Source organism: Dendrobium catenatum, unplaced genomic scaffold (genome assembly GCF_001605985.2).
Source record: "Dendrobium catenatum unplaced genomic scaffold, ASM160598v2 fragScaff_scaffold_156, whole genome shotgun sequence".
Classification (NCBI taxonomy): domain Eukaryota; kingdom Viridiplantae; phylum Streptophyta; class Magnoliopsida; order Asparagales; family Orchidaceae; genus Dendrobium; species Dendrobium catenatum.
The window spans coordinates 7839507-7861897 of record NW_021318618.1 but is presented as its reverse complement, the minus strand read 5'-3'; the positions used below and the strand labels follow the sequence as shown (position 1 = coordinate 7861897).

Sequence of the window (22391 nt, the reverse complement as noted above, 5' to 3'; positions counted from 1 at the left end):
AATTTCTTATCAAATTTACTATACATTACCAATTTGAACTTTGCAAACAGCCTGAAATCATTTAATTAATAAATTTTAATTTAACACGAGGTTTCTGCAGTAAACTTATAGTAGTTGATCAAACCACCTCTCTTTAGTGTTTCATGGGCCCTCCTACAGTACTGCGAATAAACTTGAACAATGATGACAGACTCAGAAACTTCAAAACCAGTTCAGACAAGTTAGTGGGGGATGAAAAGCTTTGATAAAGACCCGCAGATTCAATTCATTGTGTATATCAAACATAGTATAAATACCAAGCCACTCTTTCATATCTCATTTGTATCTCATTTTATTCCTATTTCCTCACTGTAGAAGATTTCACACACACTCTCTCTCTATAACTTTCTTTCTCTCTCTTTCTCTATTCCATCTGTATCAGGATGGAAGGGCAGTACTATGGTTGGGGAACAGTTGCAGATGGATGGAGAAAGGGGCCATGGACACCACAAGAAGACCAGTTACTGATTGAGCATGTAAAGCTTCATGGTGAAGGAAGATGGAATTCTGTCTCCAGGCTAACAGGTAATTATCTGTACTGTGCAAGCTAATGGAAAGCTCTTTGTAGAAATACCATGCCAGTTTCTGATTATCTAAAAGCAAATAATACTGTACAGGATTGAAGAGGAGTGGAAAGAGCAGCAGGCTGAGATGGGTGAACTATCTGAGACCTGATCTCAAGAGAGGCAAGATTACACCTCATGAAGAAACCATCATTCTTGAGCTCCATGCTAGGTGGGGGAACAGGTGAGCTTGTTCTTTACCCTTTTAGGTTTATGCTTGGTGTCCATTCAGGTTTACAGGTCGGATTCGAGTCTGATCATGACCTAATATGAATATGACCAAGTTGAATTTGTCCCATTTATTAAATTGGTTGAAAATTTCAACTCAGACCTGACTTGAAATGACGACAACAATAACAACAATATCAAGCCTTTGTTCTACTACGTGGGGTCGGCTACATGAATCCTTTTCTCCATTGTGTCATGCTAAAAGCCAAACTCTCGTTTAAATCTAATAAAGAAAGATCATTTCTAATATTTTCCGACCAAGTCTTTTTAGATCTACCTCAAACTTTCTTAACAAAAATCAAATCTAATACCTCTACTTTCCTAACCGGGTCATCAGAAGGCTGTCTTTTTAGGTGACCAAAAGAATATATTTAAGTCATGATGAGTTAGTATTAATCCAATCTGAAAATGGCACGTTTATCTAATTAAGACACTAGAACCAGCTAGTAATAAAAATATGAGCTTGAAGGCTGGAAGCTGACCATTTTTTTTATGTTGTAGATGGTCGACGATTGCCAGAAGCCTCCCAGGGAGGACTGATAACGAGATCAAGAATTACTGGAGAACACATTTCAAGAAATCCACCAAGAATGTGGACAAGGCTCGAGCGAGATATCTGAGACTGCAACAGGAGCAAAAGCAACTGCTGCAACAGCAACAGCAACAGCAGCAGCAGCAGTTATTACTATTAGAAAGCAGTACTGTAAAGGAGGAAACTACACTAACTGAGGAGGCTATAATGGCACAAGAGATGCAGGAAATTGCTTTCATGTGCAGCAATCTGCCATTCATGTATCAAGAAGAAGCTGGCTTCGTTGGAGAATCAAGAACTAGCAGCGAAGATAGATCGAGCGAGGAGGAAACTTGCTATGACACATGGGATAATCTGTGGAATCTTGATGATATAGAAATTAGCCTGGGAGAGCAAGCTCTTAGTTTTTATTGAAAGGGGGACATAGATTAGTTTTGTTGGTAAAAAATTTAGGAGTTCTACAAAGTCCTGAGATCTAATTCTGTTTATATCAAATTTATGTTGAGAGATCTCATGTGACTTGGATTTCGTATTTTCTTGAACTTAAATTTTTGTACTAAAAAACTGCTTTTAAAAACAATAAAAAAGCTGTCTCAAAGATATCTTTAGGATATCATATAATAACTTTCTGCTTATTGAGAAGCACTTTAAGCATCAATTATGCTGAGCTTTTTTCTATCACTCTTTATGATATTTTATATAAATTTTTTACAGTTTTATTGCATTAAAGGTTAATTATGTAAATGAGATATTTTTAATAGAGAAATTATTAGGCGCGGTTAATAGGAAAAGATAATCAATATATTTTTAATCTTAGGCATCCAAATTGGAAAGCTAATTCTTTAATTTTCTTTTCATAAGAGTTGAGATAGTGTAATTCAACTTTATTCAGATGTAGGCTAGTTTTGTTTGAGACAAATTTCTTATAGCTTTTTAAAGCTGTTTTTTCTTACAAAAATTTCTAGTTCTAGTACTAAAAAGTTTCTTTAAAAAATAGTAAGAAAGTTGTCACAAACAAAATCTAAATATGACTAACAAAGAATCAATATAGCATAATAAAAAAAAAAAAACTTTTGAGAAAATCATCGAATTGGTTTCCTAACTTTTTCTAAAGGATTAAACTAATTTCCAACTATATAAAAGTATCAGTTTGGTATCTTGACTCTTTAAATAGGGATGAATTTAATCTAGGGCCGGAACCAGGAAGAGCTCAGGGAGCGCAATTGCCCATTTCTTAGAAAAATATTTGCCCGCCTTAGTAAATGTACGTAATTGCCCATAATTAAATAAAAAAATTCTATTTCATACATAAACCTATGCATTTCACAATCCTATTTTCTCCACCCTCAAAAGAGAGAGGCTGGTTTCGCCCCTGATTTAATCTTTTGTGATCAGATCATTTAAGTCACTATTTAAAAAGTTAACATAATAAAATTTAACTTTTAAATAGTCGAAGATCATTTTGACCATTTATGAAGAGTTAGGAACCATTTTAATCTTTATCTCAAATAATTTAATGCAGTGATTTTTCTAAGAAATAAAAAAAGTCTAAAAATAATTAGTATTTGTCTTTAAATCATCAAGTAGCTAAGGCTACATAAATATTTAAAAAATAAAATAGTTTAGCTTTTTATTCATATGAATGTTTGTGTTTGAATTTTCTATTTATTTTTAAGCAAAATTATGCATTTATTTAAAAAAAAAAATAGAATATACTTACAGAGAAATTTCTGAAGCTTAAAGTAATAAATGAAAATGAAGAATTTTTATAGACTAAACTGCAATTAGCCAGCCTAATCCAATCAGAAAGGATGGGATTTGGCGACTGTACTCAAAGTTCTTCTGGATAAGCAAATGGAGAAAAAAATGGTAATCTCATATAGTTTTGAATTAAAAAAAAAAACTAAAAATTCAAAAGATTAAGTGCATGCTATATAATAATAGTTTTCTATTTTTCTCACTGTTAAGAGATTTTAGGATTTATGATAAATTTTGAGAAAGCTTCATATAAATTAATTAAAGATTGAATTTAAATAAAATAAAAATTAGATATCTACTATTGTTCTAATAATCATGCATCGCTCGATGCAAAATCGATTTGAGTCGATTTCAAGTTCGAGTGCGCCTTTTAGCTCATAATTATTTTTGAACGAACTTTAATTTTGACCTAAAGCATTATGTAAGAAAATAATATTGATACTAGCATAGAATTTTTTTAAAAAAATAATGAGAAAGTAATAAAATTATGGTTGCGGTGTGTAAAACAAAACAGTAATAAAATAACCCCAAACAAACCCTCACTATCAAAAACTTGATGTTTTCGATATAGTTTATAACGCCGGTTTGAAAAATTGCAGTTATAAATAGGTATAGACAATTTGGGGTGTCAATTTGGAGTCGAACCTAGGACTGACCCAACATTATATAGGTTAACCTGAAACTGGCCAGTTTTTGCATATGGTTTAGTTTTCCAGACCCAAACCCGAACCCGACCCTCTTCGGGTTCGAGGCAACCCGGCCTGACCCGCTTCGACTTCAACAACAACAGAAATCGCATGACTTTGGCGGTAGGAAGGGCAGCGGGGGCAAGCGGGCAGGCTATGCGGGCAAGCGACGCGTCTTGATGCACGCGGGCAGCCAGGGCAGCTGGGGCAGGCAACAGCTTTCTGGGTCATTCCGGGATAACTCGGGTCATTCTCGGGTTTCCAGGTCAACCTGAACCTGACACGATTTTGCAAATGAGTTGGTTTTCTGGACCCAAACTCGACCGCTTCGGGTTCGGGTCACCCCAAACCCAAAATTTTCAAGTCAGGTTTTCGGGTCAGGTCCAATAATAACACTTCTATAGACAGTGATTTTCACCGCTACTAAAATTACTATTTAAACATGATATTTTTCCGAGCATTCAATAACAGCATTTTAAAAATCGTTTTTTTTTTAAATAGCCGTCTTTTAATATCTTGTGATTTCTCCTCTCCTTTCCTTTGCCCTAGCTCCCGCTCGCGTGTCCGTCTCCCGGGCCTGCCTCCTCCCTCTCATGCCCTAGCTCCCGCGCCTCCGACGTCGCAGCCTCTCTTTGCGATTGGGATTGGGAGGATACTTGGGGAGAATGGAATGATTGCAACGACATATTTGAGGAGGCGGCGGTGGAAGTTGCACGATTTAATATACGGAGATATAAATTGGAGGCAAGTAATTCATATATGGCTTCATGTAGAGAGTTTTGAAAGAGTCATTAAACTAGCTTCTTCATCTTCTTCGTTCTTCTTTGACTTTATGTGAAAGAGAGTTTTACAAGAGTAGCTAAAGGAGCTTCTTCACATCTTCCTTCTACGAAGTTTTCCATGTCAAATCGGAAGTCGCGACGAGAGCACGCCACTTGCTTAAATCATTTGGTTAAGAGGTGTTTTGTGTAGAATTTCTTTGCATATTTTCTTGTTCTGCACAACGTTTTGATTCCTTTTAGGAAGTTTTGTTGTTGTAAGATCTTCTGTGTGTCAATATGTTGTTTTCAATTTACTCATATCAATCCATTTTTTTTACCTCAATTTGATTATGTTTTCTCAAGTTGTTATTAGTTTATATGGCTCTTGAGTTGCTTGTTAGTTTTACAAGGTTTTGCTTACTAGTATAAATGTCATTTTTTTAGAAATTTTGGGCAAACTGAGAGTGTCATTTGAGGTTGTTTATTTGTGGCTTGATGTTTGAATTAATTCTTTGCTTTATATTTCTAGTTTTTGACAAGTTTTGTATAATCTTTTGAACACATTGGATATAAAATTTATATATTGTTAATATTCACTCAATTTACACACTACTCTCCTTGGCCTATTGGTTGAGAGCTTAGACTTTCAACTAAGAGATCCCGGGTTCGAGTCTATGTGTATGCGTTGTGTGTGTGAATTTGCCTTAAATGGCCTAAATGTCCCAAAAAAAAAAAAATTCACTCAATTTATATTTATATATTATTTTATTGATCATATTTGCAATTTGATGGCAAAATTAAATTTTTTGACATTATATTTTTTTAAATATATGTCGAGTTTTAGCGGCGATTTTAACCCCCACTAAAAGTACTGCTAACGCCTTCCTACAACTACACTCATGAAACTGACACTAAAGATTTTCCAGCGAATGCAAATACAGCTGCAAATAAATTAGTAGGTATTTAAAACACTGTATTATGTCATAAAAATTAAAGTGCTACAAAACCTGATTTATTAGGCCTTTTATGTTAAAACTTGCACTTTAAAATTAAAAAACCATACTATTTTTTTAATAAAGATTAATAAATAAGTAAACTAATTAAGAGAAACCATTCTAAAATAGATTACTCTCTCTCATTACAAATAAGAGCATATATTTTCCCTTCATTATATATAATTAGGCTCCCTAATTATAATTATGATCTTTGTTAATCTTAATATATTTCCTTCTTGTTATACTTATTTCCTACATAATTAAATTTATATAATTAAATATGAAGTGGATTATGTTCAAACACTGCTCATGAGATAATTAACCATCATTAGTTGATGTATTCTATTCAATTAAAAAATTATCCTAAGTGCAGTTTAAGGCTATTAGATATTTGATGGCCAAGTCTCAATATGTTTGGCCACATCCCACATCTGAACCAATAGAACACTCTTATGAGTCACTTACCTAACTTTCTGAAGATGTTGACAGATAGTTTGTAACTTTTCATGTTTTTATTTTGCTTTGTTTTAAGAAAAGAAAAAAAAATTATCTTATTTTTTTATCCATATTAAGATAAATATAATATAAATTGTTAATATATAATATTCATTTCAAAATAAATTTAAGGGGAATTTACATACATACCACTTTATTTGTTATATATTACATATTTAATACATAATACTTAAAAATTATATTAATACCACCTAAATACTATTCTCATAACAAAAATACCACTCAGTCAAACATATTGCTCATTTTGTCTGTTTTCGTTAGGCAAGCCCTAGCCACCGTATTTAAAAACCTTTTCTCTTCACATCTTCGTGTCCTGGAACCCTTCGATCTTCCTCCCCGCGAGCTGTCGCGAGCTGCATTCTTCATCGTTGATCTTCCCTCTGGGCATCTTCCTCGCAGATCTTCCTCACATATCCAAAACCCCACATCTTCTCGCGGAATTATCCAGAAGTTTCGCTCCGCGAGCTGTCGCGAGCTTTCGCGAGCTGCATTCTTCTTGATCTTCCCTCCAGGCATCCTCCTCGCAGATCTTCCTCACATATCAAAAACCTCTTCTCTTCACATCTTCGTGCCCTGTAAGTTCTTAAGCTTGTTTCTAGTTACAGACTATGTTGATCCAGTCTAGCTTTTTGGCTACATTTATTCTAAAAGATTTTGTATTGTAATGCTTTTGAATGGAGTAAGCAGTGTTCTTAAAAATTCATTTTACAGGTTCTGTTTTGTTTTTTCCAGACGTTTATTCTTAAATATATTTGTCTTTGTCGACATATTGTTTTAACATTTCAAATGAGTTCTATGAATTCGTCTGCTACGAGGCGCACACGAGCTGAAGTTTATTATTATTGTCGGCTGAATTGTGTCTTGTATTCATGGCACCGTGGTCCTAATAGTGGAAGACAATTTTATAGGTGCACGAATAATCGAACTGATGACGACTGCAGATACTTTAGATGGATAGATGAAGTAGAAGATGCATCTTATGGTACAGATGATGAAAGCAAAGGCTTTGAGGCAAAAGTTATTAAGAAGCTTGACTGGATCATATATTTGATGAAAGTCTTCATTGCAATTGTTCTTGTTGATGTAGCCATCCGTTTGGGTTTGTAATGTGTTTTGTCGGGATGGGTTGAATGCTAAGTAGTATCAACACGGCTTTTTTGTTTTGTTTAGTCGTCAATGTTAGTTGCTTGAATTGTTGTGTTGATCAGGTGTATGTTTTTTGCTTATCCAAATTAGTGAAAAAAATTTCTAAATTATATTCATTGAGACCAGTCAAACAACACTTTTTCATTTCAGAAATTGTTTGGCAACTTCCACATTCTGTTGGTTTACCTTCTCAATCACTGTTGCAGTAGCAATTTGACAAAGCTGCAGTAAGTTTGTGAATGGCACCAAACCTAAAATCACGCTTTTTTTGTTGGTTTACATATAAATGGTTGGACTATCCTTCTTTGTTATGGAGTCGTTAATCGTGCTTCTTATGAACAAACCAAAGGCAGTCTTTAAAGTTTTGAAAATATTCATTTGTCATTTCTCAAGTTTCACTGCATGTCCTTTGTTTTCCGCCAATATACCTCTTTCTAGATTAGTCCTTTGTGTCTACCCAAAGTCCAAATTTGAATGCAATAAATATATGCTCTTTTTTATCTCCACATAATTCGTCTACTACTTCTTCACCATAATCATGCATTACCGACTTATACCACGTGCTTGTCATTTGTTCCTTACCTTCAAACTGAAATTAGATAACAAATCAAACACCAAATCGTTAAACGAATAACAAACAATCTTAATTTTATAAACCATGAAGCTATTAAACGAAAAGTGTGGCTGTCAAATATGGAACAAAAATGAGATGCATTGCTGAACTGAATGAACAAAAAATCGGAGCAGAGAGCAAACCGAGCAAAGAGAAGAACTTTGACAGAAGACCGAGCAGATAGAAGAACTTTGATAGAATATCGAACAGAGAGAAGAGGAAATGGAAAAGGATATGAGCTAGATACGCACGGTGCTGAGACGAAATCGGCGAGATACACACGGTTTGCAGGAAAAGGAAATGAGATAGCTCACCTGGAGAGTCACCGGAGAGATACGCACGAGAATGGCCTCTTCTCCTTCGAATATCCCGCGAAAAATAGGCGGAATGAGCGATGTATTTGACGGAGTGGTATTTTTGTTATGAGAATAGTATTTAGGTTGTATTAATGTAATATTTAAGTATTAGGTGTTAAATATGTAATATATAACAAATAAAGTGGTATGTATGTAAATCCCCCTAAATTTAAAGATTGTTTAATTTGAATTAAAAGGGAGTAAATCATCGAGAATATTAGTATTTGGTCTCAAGTAAAGGAAGTGTAGAGTAAAATTTTTTGAAGTATTTATAACTCATACTCTAATTCAATGTTGATTTATTTGAAAATCATTATATTTGATTGATTTCTAAGTACACTCTAAAAGCCATTGTTACTGCAATCCACTATTGTTCTGGCCACCCACCACTCCTTGTCACCATCCACTCACCAACACCATCCATTTCCATTATTGAACATCACCAATCAGTGTATGATGCCACTGTCGGCAAACACCTCTGCTGCCACTGCCGACAAACACCTATGCTGCCACTGCCGCCCTATGCCCCTATCCACTACCATCATTAAGCTTTACACTACATTTATTTTGCACTCCTCTAAATAATTTTAAGTATTTCAAGTATACATCATTCGTTTTACACTATATATCATTTTTCTCTACATTTCTTTTTCATCTAACTAAATACCCTCTTAATGATTTTTAAAGTCAATGACATCTTCTAGTTTAGTGTGAAGTATGATTGTGTTGAACAATCGAGTTGTAATGTTGTCTTGGACCTCAAATCAGTATGTTAAGCTTGTTGGGGGTTCTCTCACTGCTTGGGTTCTAGTGATTTGCACTTGAAAATTTTTCCATACAACCATACAATGCTGCAGCGTTGTATGCCCGAGCGTTGTAGCATTGATTGTTTGGAGATAGATGGAGAGCATAGGGCTGCAACGAACATGACCTTTATGCAACAACGTTGTCATGTAGACAGAGAATTGTGCGCCGTAACGTTTTGAGACGACCTAACCATTTTCTTTCTTATTTTTCAGTAAGGGTTGCATCCTTTGGTAGTTTATATGATTATCACTTATTTGTGTTGGATTCTTGTGAGGAAAAAGAAGCTCCATGAGCTTCGTGGGAGAGAGAGAGGGAGGGAAGAGTGCAAAATTAAAAAGAAATTTTATTCACTTGGATTGCTATCCTAAAACCTATTACAACCTCTCTATATATAGAGTTTTATTGTGATAAAATGAACCTATGAAACAACTACCCTAAAACTGGACCAATTCCTAATAATCTCCACCTTGATTTAGATTTTATAATACATTTGAATCAATTCTCCATCTCCCAAATCTGCCGCCATTGCTAGGTTGGCATCTTCTTTGGGACTAGCTCCTTGTTATTTCAATAAATCTAAGAAATTTCTCTTGAAATGCCCTTCTTTATCGCAATAGAAACATTTCTTATTAGACTCTTGTCTTCATCTTGCAATCAAAATGTTGTCAATATTTTCTTCTTTATCCTCAGTCATTCGTTGAAGTTATTTGGACATTACCCGTTCATGGTCAATGTCCGCTTACTACTATATAGTAATGTATCCACTCTATTATATGATTTCGACAAAGAGCTTAGGAGAATAATGCCTTGATCTTCCTCCTCAATCTTGACATCTACATTGTTGAGATCAATAATAATTTTGTTAAATTCATCTATGTGCTTTTCAAATCATTGCTTTCGTTCATCTGTAATGTGTACAAAGATTTCCTTAGATATAACTGGTTGGCCAACAATATCTTAAAATACAACGATTTTAGCTTCTCCTAGACTTCTATAGCCTAACCCTCTTCGACTAATTCCCTTAACAGTTTATCACAAAGTGATAAAAGAATCGCACTATGAGCCATCAATTTGATTTTCCTAGCTCTTTCCCTTCGATTACAACAAAAAGATCTTCCTTAAAATTGTCATAGAAGTTCCTTGATGAACAAGGAGAGCCTTCATTTTGATTTTCCATAAGCTGATATTATTTTCACTGGTAAATTTATTGATTTAGAATCTTCGCATCGACATGATCATGAACCATACATGCTTATAATCCACCTCAAAGATCTAAACATACCTTTTATTGAGAATATACCCTGCTTCCAACTGGTCTGTGCCCGATCTTGACGCTCGATCCTCACCACAGGGCACCAACTTGTTCCCATGCAGAAGATCTCACCAAAAAAATCTTCAGAAAGACCTCCTTGCTTCTCCCGTGCACAAGATCTTACAAACGACCAAAGCTGTTTTACTACCCGACTAGCTACCACGACCTGCCAGTTCGTGAGTCTTCTCCCAACCGGACGAGCTGCCACGCTTCCCTCATTAACCCAGCCTAACTACAACCTCCTCATGATGCCTTCTTGCACGCGACATCAACCCTCACACCCACTTCCAAGAGATCAGCGTACTCTACTCTTCACCAACTCCCCATTGGTCCCGAACACCCATCCACCCTATGCCCCACGCCCTATGTGTTTGCCTTAAGTCCCATGCCTGACATGTATCCACCAGCACCCACCTGCTACGAAATCACGACCGTCCTCGCCTTGGCCCGAATCTTCTTCGTGTGCAAACACCAATCGAATAGATGGTTTCCTAGTTTTTAGCTCCAGTATCCATCCAATCCACCTGGTTTCATTCGCACACTTGTCTCCTTCCTTTCTTAGTCAAGAACATTCCTCCACCTTCATCTAGCTCTAATAGTACTTGTTGGATTCTTTGGAGGAAGAAGAAGCTCCTTGAGTTTCTTGGAAGAGAGAGAGGGAGGGAAGAGTGCAAACGAAAAAGAAATTTTATTTGAATCTTGATACATTTTAAATGCATGTATTCTAAGAATTTAAGTAATTGATTGGGCAAATTACATGTAATTTATTGGTGAATTTATAATTGACTCTCTTGTTTAATTTGTTTTTGAAATGCGTTAGATTTCGCCCATTTTATAATTCACTATAATTTTTATATCTCCATAAAATATAATCAAAATTTTAAAATTGAATTACATATATCAGACTTCAAAAAAAAAAAAAAACAAAAAAGCTGATTAACACCCGCCGCACATACGAACTCTCACAACCCGATAAACGGATACATCCGCACGTGCCGTAATTCAAATCACTATCCGTTATCCTTACCCTCCCACATGCCCTGTAACAAAGAAAATAGTAAAATACTCCGCTCGTCCTTATCTTCCTCGCCGGACAAAGGACGCCTAAAACAAACCAAATCAGAAGCGGTGAGAAGCCAGTTGGCGATATCCACCAACGCGTGTCTGCCAGATGTCACCTCTCTGAAACCCAGCTTCGTTGTCCTCCAGCTTTCAGACAGCCTTCTCTTCACACGTGTAGTCCATGCATGCTCACCTCTTTCTATAATACTCCTCTTCTCCCTTCTTTCATGCAAAATACTCTCATCATCACCAACTGGTTGGTTAAGTTAAGCTCTTCGTTCGTTCTTCAACGGTAGCCATGGGAAGAAACTTGTTAGCTCCATTACTGATCTTGAACTTCATCTTGTACATCATCGTCATCGGCTTTGCTAGCTGGTGCTTGAATCATTTCATCAATGGCCAAACCTATAAAGGCGGTAAGCTCACTCTTCAACTCAATTAGTTCTCTTTAATATGAAAGTATTCTGTAGGGGTTGTTTGCTATACTCTTTTTTTAATAGAGTTTAAGGAAGATTTAGCTTAATGGGTTGTTGCAGACAATTTTTTATACCTTTTGGTTTTTCTAAAAGTGAGCTTTTTATGTCGCTTTTAGAATTCTTTTTTAGTGAGAGGATGTATCTGTTATAATGTGATAGTTATGGAAAAAAAATTGTTTTTAAGTAGCCTGATAAATTTTCGAATTTTAACGGCTATCATACCCAGTTAATATTCAAATTTTAATTCTCTAAAAAGTTTTCAAGTTCTGAATTTATATTTCTTGCTCGAGTAAAAGGTTCCTTAACTCTTCTTATGTTTTGTTTTCAAAAACAGGAGTGACGGGCAACGGAGCAACATTCTACTTCCTCGTCTTCGCAATCCTCGCCGGAGTTGTCGGCGCGGCGTCAAAGTTCGCCGGAGCGAGCCATGTTCGCGCGTGGCGAAGCGACAGTCTCGGCGCCGCCGCTGCCTCGGCAGTCATCGCGTGGGCGATCACCGCACTTGCGTTTGGCTTAGCGTGCAAGGAAATCCACGTGGGTGGATACAGAGGATGGAGGCTAAAAGCGCTAGAAGCCTTCATTATAATACTGTGTTTTACTCAGTTGTTGTATGTTATGTTGTTACATGCGGGGATGGTGAGCGGCAAGTACGGGCCGGCGTATAGGGACCATGAGTATGGAGTGGGAGGGCATGGGCATGGCGGTGCTGCGGGTGTGGAGAAGGGGACGAGGGTTTAGGGTTTTGAGAAGTGGAGGTTTGTGTGTGTTGTCTTGCTATGGAGATGGTGAAGTACTTGTGTTGAGGTTTGATTGTGTTCATATCTCTCTGTTTTTTCTTTCTCTCTCTTATTTAATGGAGTGTATATGTGTTTTTATGTTTCCTGTATTTTGTTTTATACATATATATGTATATATATAAATTAAGATCTCTTAGTTGATAGCTTAAGCTCCTAATTATTAGACCAAGATGATTTGTGTATGGTGGAATGCTTAATGTGAAAATATTATAGAAGTAGTATGTTACTAGAAAAGTGTAGTTGAAAGAGATTAAGTATGTTTAAAAGGAGAAAAATAAATATATATTATTTTTGGAAATTGATACGTTATCATGAAATTATCTTGATTTGGCACGAATCTTGGCAAAACCCAACCCAGAAACTTCAAAAATTAAATCCGGAAGCACCCAAACTCTGATTTCAGCGAGCTTACAGTCAAACTAATTGTCTCGGAAATACGAACCCAACGACACCAAATTCAACCCAATCCGAGCCCAAATGGGTCCAAACCAAGGACCCGAAGTGCTATTGGAAGGTTCAAATCACAATTTGAGTTACCAAACAGTCTTCGATTTTAACGATCTTATACTCAAATCGAACGGCTCGACGAGACGAATCCAACGAGCCCAAGACCGCCAAATTCCGACATCACTAAGGCCTCCAAATGCCAAACGAACGGTGCACGATCGAAGGGTTTGATATCGGCCGTTCATTCGACCACTCCCTATTCGCCCTTGATCTCACACCTATTTACAAGTCATGCCACTCCATAAAAACTATAAATAGAGCACTCATTCTTCACAAGAGGACTCAAGTGAGGAGAGAGAAGAAGAGACAAGAAGAAGGGGAAAGAGAGAATCATCTCCTCCTCGACCACCGCTGGAGTTTCTTTCCGCCGCCTGAATACGTCGGAACTCTGCCGGATTTTCGGGAGACGCCTGAATTCTGCAGAACTTTGTAAATTTGTTTTAAGTTAGAAGAAACAGATTGTAATTTGATCGTCCTGACTTGCGGGACGGATCAGCTTCTTGTAATTTACAAAACACTATTGGAACTTTTCAGCTCGGCATGACCCCGTGGTTTTTTCCGTCTTTTGAGTTTTTCACGTAAAAAACCTGGTGTTCATTTTCTTTTCTGTCTGTGTGCTGAATATTCGCGCAACGCTCAGACGCAAATTTACAAACTCTACCGCCGCGTGTATTCTAGCCCGCAACAGAAATAAAAAAATATTTTTAATGAGTACTAATTAATTGAATTTTTTTAAATTGGTAAGTAGTATGCTATTAGAAAAGTATAGTTAAAGAGATTATAGATGTTTAAAAGGAGAATAATAATTATTTATAATTTTAAAAATAAAAATATTTTTAATGAATTCTAATTAATTGAATTCTAAAAATAATTCTTAAGAAAGCTTATAACTATGGTGTGGGATTATGTTAAATTAACTCCACCAAATATCTTTTTAGAAGAGTCCTCCATCTGCTAATTGGATTGTATAAGTATCTAAAGCCCGCAACCGCAAGTAGCAGCATCAAATTAATAGTCTTTGACATCTTAAACTATGACCCATTGATTACAAATATTTTAATTAGTATCAAAACACACCAGTGAAATCACTTTAACTTGGCGTAACCAAGTAATTTTTCCCTTTTTTAAGGTTTCAAGGTAAAAATTTTGGTGCTTCATTTTTCTTCTATTTGTATGCTGAATATTTATACAACACAGACGAAAAATTTTAACTCTATCACTACGTATATTCTAACCTACAACAATTAGCACAGTACAATAACAAAAATAGTAAATCTTAGATCATATGTGAGGTAATTTATATTGATTGATAACTATATATATATCATTAAACCCTATTTTGTAAATGCTTAATTATATAAGCAATATGGATAACTAGAAATTTATTGTAGCAAGCTAATTTGTAGAGATGGAAGAGTAAATGAGTAAGGTGGTTTAGGCAATACTGGGCTTGTATTCTAAGAACTTCTCCCATAGCAAAAATGCCAACATGTTCATTGGATTCAGTCATTACAAGAAGACCATCAAGCCTGAAAGCATTAACGTCTACCTCAGCAATCAATGAAACTTATGATGTAGATGTTAATGAAGAAGAAACTGTTCCACCTTGTCAACTTGGGCAAATTATTGTGTCCAGTGTCAGGATTCGTCCGGACACCAATTCAGATGCGCCAAATCAGCAAAATACACCGAGCACCGATGTATTTGGGTGACGTGGCTCATCTGGATTGGTTGTCCGAACGTCAGGTGACCGGACGCAATAATTCGCTGCCAAGTTGAGATGCAACTGAAAAAACAAAAACGAAACCTATTTTGTTTATTTTTTTTCACTTAAATTCTTTTATTCGTTAATATAATCTTCTTATTTTTTATTAATTAATCTAAAATTTATGGTTAGCAAATCAATAAAAATATCTTAAAATTAAAATGAGTTAGCAGGTCGGATTCGGATTCAAGTTGCTAGCAGTTTAGATTCGAGCTCACCTTTTTGACTTGTTTATTAGACAAGTCGAATTAGGGTTTATTAGATTGGGATCAAATCAATTTCGAGTTAGACCCAACTTACCCTTTGACCCGTTTCAAAACTCAGAGGAGTGAAATTTTATTAAATTTTTTTGAAAATTTCATAACACTTTTTTGTGCATTGCATGTTAAATCTTTTGATCATAGACTTTTTATGTAGCATTTAAGTTCCTTAAAAATCTTATAATAAACTGATCTTGGACTTTTTAGATTCATCTTGTTGAGCCACTCAATTTGACTATAAACATGCATGATTCAGAGACCATATGAAGCTTCAGTTAATATCCTGAACTTTCTCACTGTACTTAATATATTTGATTTGGGTTCTTTTGAATTCAGATAAGACCACTTTTAATATTACTGGTTTCACAATATTAAGCCATTCAATTTGACTATAAATTTATTGAAATGGAAAGTTGACTATGAATTTATTATTTAAAAATTATAATTTAAAATAATATATTGAAATTCATGGAGATTAAATAGAGTGGGAGTTGACCAACTTTTCTATTTTAAAAAAATAAAATTAAATTTTGTGATTATAAAATTTTTCGTTCTATATTTTATTAAAAAAAAAACAAGTAGTCCAAAAATAAATATGAGTCTCTTCAACGAATTTTTATTCCCTCAGGTTACCTGACTTAGAGATACATCAGGTAACCTATAATAGATCGCCACGTGCTCTTACTCTTTACCGCGCGGCCCGACGACCCGGCCCGGAATGAATATGCTCGGTATTGCTAGGTACTACTCGGTATTTGCTCGGTATTTGCGGCGTTTCGTCACTTGAGTTCGGGACGGAGCTTCAGATGCGAGTCTCGCCAGGCTGCGTGAGAAGCCAGTGGCGTCGAGGACGACGGAGGTATTTGCTCGGTATTTTCATCAACATTTGAGGATTTGATAGATAAGGAATACCCTTTTGTATTTATGCTGGCTAGCGCGGTGTATTTGGTCACCTTGCTCGCCGCAGTCGCCGGAGTTGTTGCAAGGGGAATAATCGTTCATGATGTTGAAGGAGGTGAGATTCTCTGACATGTTTTTTTTTTTGCTCTGTCTATATTTAGGTTCTGTTTGGCTTCAAGAAATTTAAAGATAGGAGCATGCGGGATTTGAGTTGTTGCAGGCGAGGAGCATGCAGGATTTGAGGCGGCGGCGGTCCACTCGGGCGTAGGGGCGGGAGAGGAGTTTGGAGTTGGCGTCGTTGATGAAAATACGGAGCAAATACCGAGTAGTACCTAGCAATACCGAGCAAATACCGAGTAGTACCTAACAATACCGAGCAAATACCGAGCAATACGCGAACATAGTAATCCCAGATTCGTTCCGGGTTGGATCGTCGGGCCACACGGTAAAGAATAAGAGCACATGATAATATATTATAAACTAACTGATATATCTCTGCATAAAATTCCTAAAAAACCCACTACAAAAAAAGTATTATCGGTATGTAACACAGCTGTTTGGCAAGCTATAGACACAGCTGTTTCTGTTTACGACGATCAACACCTGATAATCACCGTGCAATGCCGGCCATTTGTCTTTCCTCTTCTTCTTCCTTCCGCTGACCTCTTCGTCTCTTCTCCATAAACCCTACGCGTTCCTATCATAATGTGGATCCGCAACTCCCCAGCTCTTTCCTTTGGCGATGCCTCTCATGGTAAGAATCAAAGCCCTATATTAGTTTTTCTGTTCCATTGTTGGAATCTGGAAAGTCTTATTAGAAGAGGAAATCGAAATGGCGACCCTGGATGAGCTCCTTACCAAGGATGGATTCGTGAGAGGGAGAGATAAGCCGAAGACGTGGCCGAGAGGTGGTCCTGCTTGGGCGCGTGATAAGAGTTTGTCAAGCTCGCGACTTGGTTGTTCTGGCTCCAAAGCCCCGCCGTCGAGGACCAGGTCAGATGTTAATCGGCGGAAATCACTTTTTGCGGCGCCGGAGAAAACAGGATTCAAACAGCCTGTGCAGAGCAATGTCGCAGGTAGCATAGTTAGATCTGTGGATTGGTACGAGGCACAGTTGCCCAAATTACAGGACCCCAGAGATTCTGTAAATGAATCTAAGGAAGTCGAGGGAAGCTCTGGTAGAATTCACCGGCGTGCCTCTTCTATCGAGGCATCTAATGTGAATTCTAAATCGCGCATGCATTTAGAGTCGCAGGATGGTTATTCTAGCGAACTACAGATGAAACTGATATATAATAGTTCTTTCAATAATAATCTCTTTGAGAATGAGGAGCCAAACGGTTCGGAGATCCAAAATTCTCACGAGAAGCCTAGTTTTAATGGTGCTAGGGTTGGACGTCCTGTGCCCGCACTGGACAACGCTGGGTTAAAAGAAATCGCTTCAATGATAAATAGTTGTGTTAATCAAATCATTAAAGATGAAAGTTTCCGGTCATCCTTGCGTGAAGCTTGTGTTTCTTCACTGAAATCGATCTGGGTGCAATTTAGGCAGTCTAAGGATAACGGGGTGATATCCGTTCTAGTAGAAGCGATCAAAGCTGTTGAAAGAATAATCACTGAGGGTCCTAATCAGTTTGACCTGAAGAAAGCTTTCCTTAACTTGAATTTCATCACCGGCTTGAAGTCCAGGAGATCAGATGATGATCACACATGTGGGATTCCACGCTCATATCTAGCTGCTTGTGGTCATCTCTACCTCAGCATTCTTTATAAGATTCAGAAGAAGGATAATGTTTCTGCAGAGTATCTTTTGCAGGTTTTTTGTGATTCTCCATACCATGCTAGAACAACTTTGCTTCCAGAACTTTGGGACCGCCTGTTCTTGCCACATATTTCTCATTTGAATGCATGGCATGAGAAAGAAGCAAGTTCTATGTCAGTAACATCTGGTTCGATGATGAAGCTGGAGTTTCTGCAGAAAGTCTATAATGATGTTGTGGATTTGGTTACCTCTCAATTTGCAACTTATTACAAGGGTTGGCTGATGGGGGATGGCAATGGTTCTGCATTGCCTTATATTTGTATCCCTTTTGCATCTGTTCCAGATATAACAGAAGATGCTAATGAAGTTGTTTCCTTGGAAAATTTTGTTTCAAGCAATTCAATTCCTTCTAAGACCATGATTAGCAAAAGACTATATTCTGTTTTGAGCCAAGCAAGTAGAAATAAAACAACAGATGATATGGGAAGTATGGTGGAAGAGGAGAAGGATGAGGTGGGGGATGAAACTGAAGAAGATCAGGCAGATGTTTGGAGAAGAAAGTATGCAGATGCTTACATGAAAAAAAATGATGAAAATGGGAGCCAGTCTTCAAATGCGGGCACATATGCAGTAGAACATTTTCAAGAATATTACGAAGCATGTTCTCAAAACTCGGCTGCATCTTTTGAAGTGAGTGATATTATTTATATCTTGATTTCGTTAGTTTTTATTTCTCCGGTATTTCTCACTTATTCAAGTATGATGCTCTTAAAATGTATGGTGCAGAAAAATGTAGCATATTTCATAATTTATGTTTTTTTATGTCTTTGATACAGTTTCCTTGAAATGCATCTCTCTGTGCATATGCTATTGGATTATTATTATTATTATTTTTTCTTTGGCTAGTTCTAGACTTCTAGTTTAGTTGGTGTTTGTGATGAAATTACTATCCATTGCAAGATTGTGTAAAATGGTCAGCATCCGAGTCAAGTCAAAATGATTCTGCGATTCAAAATTACAATAAGAAATTAATGTCCTAGATAATTCTTATCAATAAAATATAAGTAGCTTTCTGCTGCAGGTCAAATTATGAGGAAAAAAGGAAAACATCTTTCCTTTTATTGTTTAGGCAGCATAGACCTAGTTGTTTTGATTGGATTTTTGGGATTTTAGTGAATAGATAATGTGAGAAGATGCTTCATTTATTCTCCTTCACAAAAATAAATCCTGGAATCAATGGTTCAGACCCTGGAAATTGAGGACTGCATATTAATAGGATTGGTATTGAAGGTTTTTCTTCTTATTATTTTCTTAATGATTTGTGAATGAATAATTTGAGCACAATCTCTATCAATGATCCCTTGCACTACTCAGATGCTCAGAGAGTATGATAAAGCATGGCAAAATTTTTACTGGATTTTGAGCTCAATTTTAAAGCAACCTTACATGTGAATTGTCACTCCTCTCCTCGTTTCTTTGTTTCTTTTTTGCACATTATCGATATTATTTCTTTATGAGTGCACTTGTAAGCAACCAATTTTAATTAGCGCCTGATTTCATTACAATATTGCTGTCAGATCACACCAGAAAATGACAAGATAAAAGGAAACTACTGTTGCTCAAGCACCTCAAGCATCCTTGAAGCTGAAGAAATAAAATATGGAAGTAAAATGGTTACCAAAAGACATATTCATGTTAGAAAGTGTGATCCACAAGAAAACGAAAATGAGCTTAAACTCAAAAAATTGGCTAAAGCAGCCTCCCAATTGCGGGTGGCTGATCATTCTGATGATGCAAATACCCATATCCCAAAGCAAACTATTGATTCACCAGTGTGCTATTCAGAACGAGATGAGGTTTCAAGGTTTTCAATATGTTTCCTTTTGCCAGAATAGGTCAACATGCCATTGTTATTAACTAAATTAAGCTTTTTTTTTTTTTGACCTCAGATGGCAGAAGTAATACGTACAAAACTTGTGGTAGATGAAACTGATGTCACCAATGGGCTTTTTGATTCATGCTCATTGAAGGAAAGGCCGCCCAGGTGTGACCTACTGATATGATTTTTCTTGCATGCTTAGTGATTAATTTTTCATGAATGGTTTATCTCACCTCCTTCCTTCTGTTCTTCCTTCTCAGTGAGATTCTGTTAGGGCACCTTGAAAACAATTACCAAGATTCTTTGTTTTCAAGAATTCCAGGAGAGTTTATCTGTCCTTTGACTGGCCAGTTATTTATGGAGCCTGTGACATTGGAGAGTGGGCATACGTTCGAGCTAGTGGATCCTATCTCTAAGGGTAAAGCCACTCATCTACCTAAGAATCCTCATCTCTGCAACACTTAACTTAGTATTATGCTTCTTTTTTAATGACCAACATTCGGCACCATAAAGTATTGCAGGTCTCATCACTATCTTATAAAATTTTCCCTTAAGTTTAAGGGGGACTTTTCTATCGCACAACAAGCCCGATGCATTCCTCCATTTCAACCATCCAACTTGAATTCTGCTGATAATATCCCCATCTATTTCACCTTCACTATGAATAATAGATCTAAGATATTTAAAACGTGTACTCTTATTAATGACTTGATCGCCCAAAGTCACAATCCCCTCACTAGGTTTATTGCTACTAAAATTACTCTCTATATATTCAGTTTTAGATCTACTCAAGCGAAAACCTTTAGATTCTAAGGTTGACTTCCATAATTCAAGTTTATCTTCAAATCCCTCTGTAGTCTTATGATATGTCGGTTCAATCTCAACTGACCCAAGTGGGGCCGGCACTTGAATACAAGAGGTGGGTCAAACCGCCTCCTTCCTACACCGCCTAAGGGAGGGGCCCACGCCCAATTTATTTGGATTTAATTAATTAAAAAGATTTGATATCTTTTGAATTAATTAAATACTATCTTATATTTGGAAAGATGATTTAATTAATTAAAAAGATTTGATATCTTTTGAATTAATTAAATACTATCTTATATTAGGAAGTTTTTAAGGAGGTGTAGAGGGCTATTTAAAGGGCATGAAGGGGTTAGGGCTAAACATGCTTAGATTGAAGTTTCTCTTGGAGTCTTGTGAGGTTTGAGGGCTCTAGATCTTGCATCTAGAGATTGGGAGAGAATGATCCTCCTCTCGAATAGAGGATCACTTATATCTTTCTTTATGTGTGTTTTTCTTTGCTTCCTTAGTGCAATTTACTGTTTTGGGGCTGTTTTCACCAAGATTTTGATTATTTTCTCGCTATTTTCATCCAATTAGTTATAGGTTTGCTTGCGAACTCAAGTATTCCCCTAGGGTTACTTGCGAACTCAAGTATTTTCTATCAAATTGGTATCAGAGCGAGTCTTGGGGCTGGCGGAGGGCTGTTTTCGGCAAATTCCAGCAGCAGATTTTTGCCCAAAAAAGGAGGAAGTTGCTGTTTTTTTGACTCCAAGATCCAGATTTTGTGAATCTAAAAACTCTGGATCGTAATGGCGGCCAAGAAAGTTGATTCTTTGGAGGAGAGACTCGAAGGAGAGATGAATCACATCAAAGAAATCGCGGAGGAAAGAATTTCTTCCATGGAGGGGTAGGTGGCCGATCTCAGGGATATGATGAAAAGAATGTTGGAACTTCAAGAACAAACGGCGGCATCCGAAGCGAAGGGCGTTGAAGTGAAGAACACCAATTCTGAAATCCGAAAGGAGGAAGAAGAGGTGGAAATCGCGGAAGGGGGAAGAAGAAGACCCTATGTGGAGCCTTTCCATAGGGAGGAAAGAGGAGATCGACATGGGAAAAGGTATGGATATGGGGGAGCGGAGCAAGGAAGGGCTAATTGGGAACGCCATGAGGGGTTTTACGGCCGTCAGGGTGCTGATTTTGAAGGGAGAAGAAGGGATTTTGAAGGGGGTTTGGGCTATGGCAGGGCAAGAGAAGATCGGGAAACTTGGGGTGCACTTAGCACTTGGGAAAGGGGAAACTATGGAAGAATCTGAGGCAATGGGGGGGTCAAAAGGTGAGGAAGTTGAAGATGCCCATATTCGAAGGAGAAGATGCGTATGTGTGGATTTATAAGGTGGAGCGATACTTCGCCGTTAATGGGCTGACGGAAGAGGAGAAGCTAACTGCAGCCGGATTATGTTTGGAAGGAAAATCCCTGTTGTGGTTTCAATGGAGAGACCAGAGGAGGCCGATCAGGAACTGGAGGGAATTTAAAGACTGCATTATAGAACGTTTCCAAACCGATTAGGAAGGAGACTTCTATGAGCATTTCTTTGCTCTGACACAGGAGGGATCAGTTGCAGATTACCGGGAACAGTTTGAGCACCTGGCTAGCAATGTGGAGCGACTCTCAGAGACAGTATTAGAGGAAAATTTTATGAAAGGGCTGAAAGCGGAGATCCGAGCAGCAGTAAAGGTCTTGATGCCTCGCGACTTAGGAGAAGCCTTGAGGTTAGCCCAACTAGTGGAAAATCAGAAAAATTTGGAAAGGGGAGCCAGGAGTAGCAACACTAGGGGCACATACCGAATGAAGACCACTCATCTCGCACCTAGAGGTACTGCAACA

General features: G+C 37.1%; 2 protein-coding genes across 2 annotated transcripts; both read left to right on the top strand.

The window, feature by feature from the left end:
• Window positions 1–350: 350 nt before the first annotated feature.
• LOC110099019 (myb-related protein 340) lies at window positions 351–1887 on the top strand. The gene is made up of 3 exons (XM_020826028.2): window positions 351–564; window positions 657–786; window positions 1332–1887. The coding sequence occupies exons 1-3, from the start codon at window positions 423–425 to the stop codon at window positions 1774–1776; spliced, it is 717 nt and encodes a 238-aa protein (XP_020681687.1). The 5' UTR covers window positions 351–422; the 3' UTR covers window positions 1777–1887.
• Window positions 1888–11672: 9785 nt separating this feature from the next.
• On the top strand, window positions 11673–12588 carry LOC110099020 (membrane protein PM19L). The gene is made up of 2 exons (XM_020826029.2): window positions 11673–11790; window positions 12185–12588. Exons 1-2 carry the CDS (start codon window positions 11673–11675, stop codon window positions 12586–12588), a joined length of 522 nt encoding a protein of 173 aa, XP_020681688.1.
• The last annotated feature ends 9803 nt before the right edge of the window (window positions 12589–22391 follow it).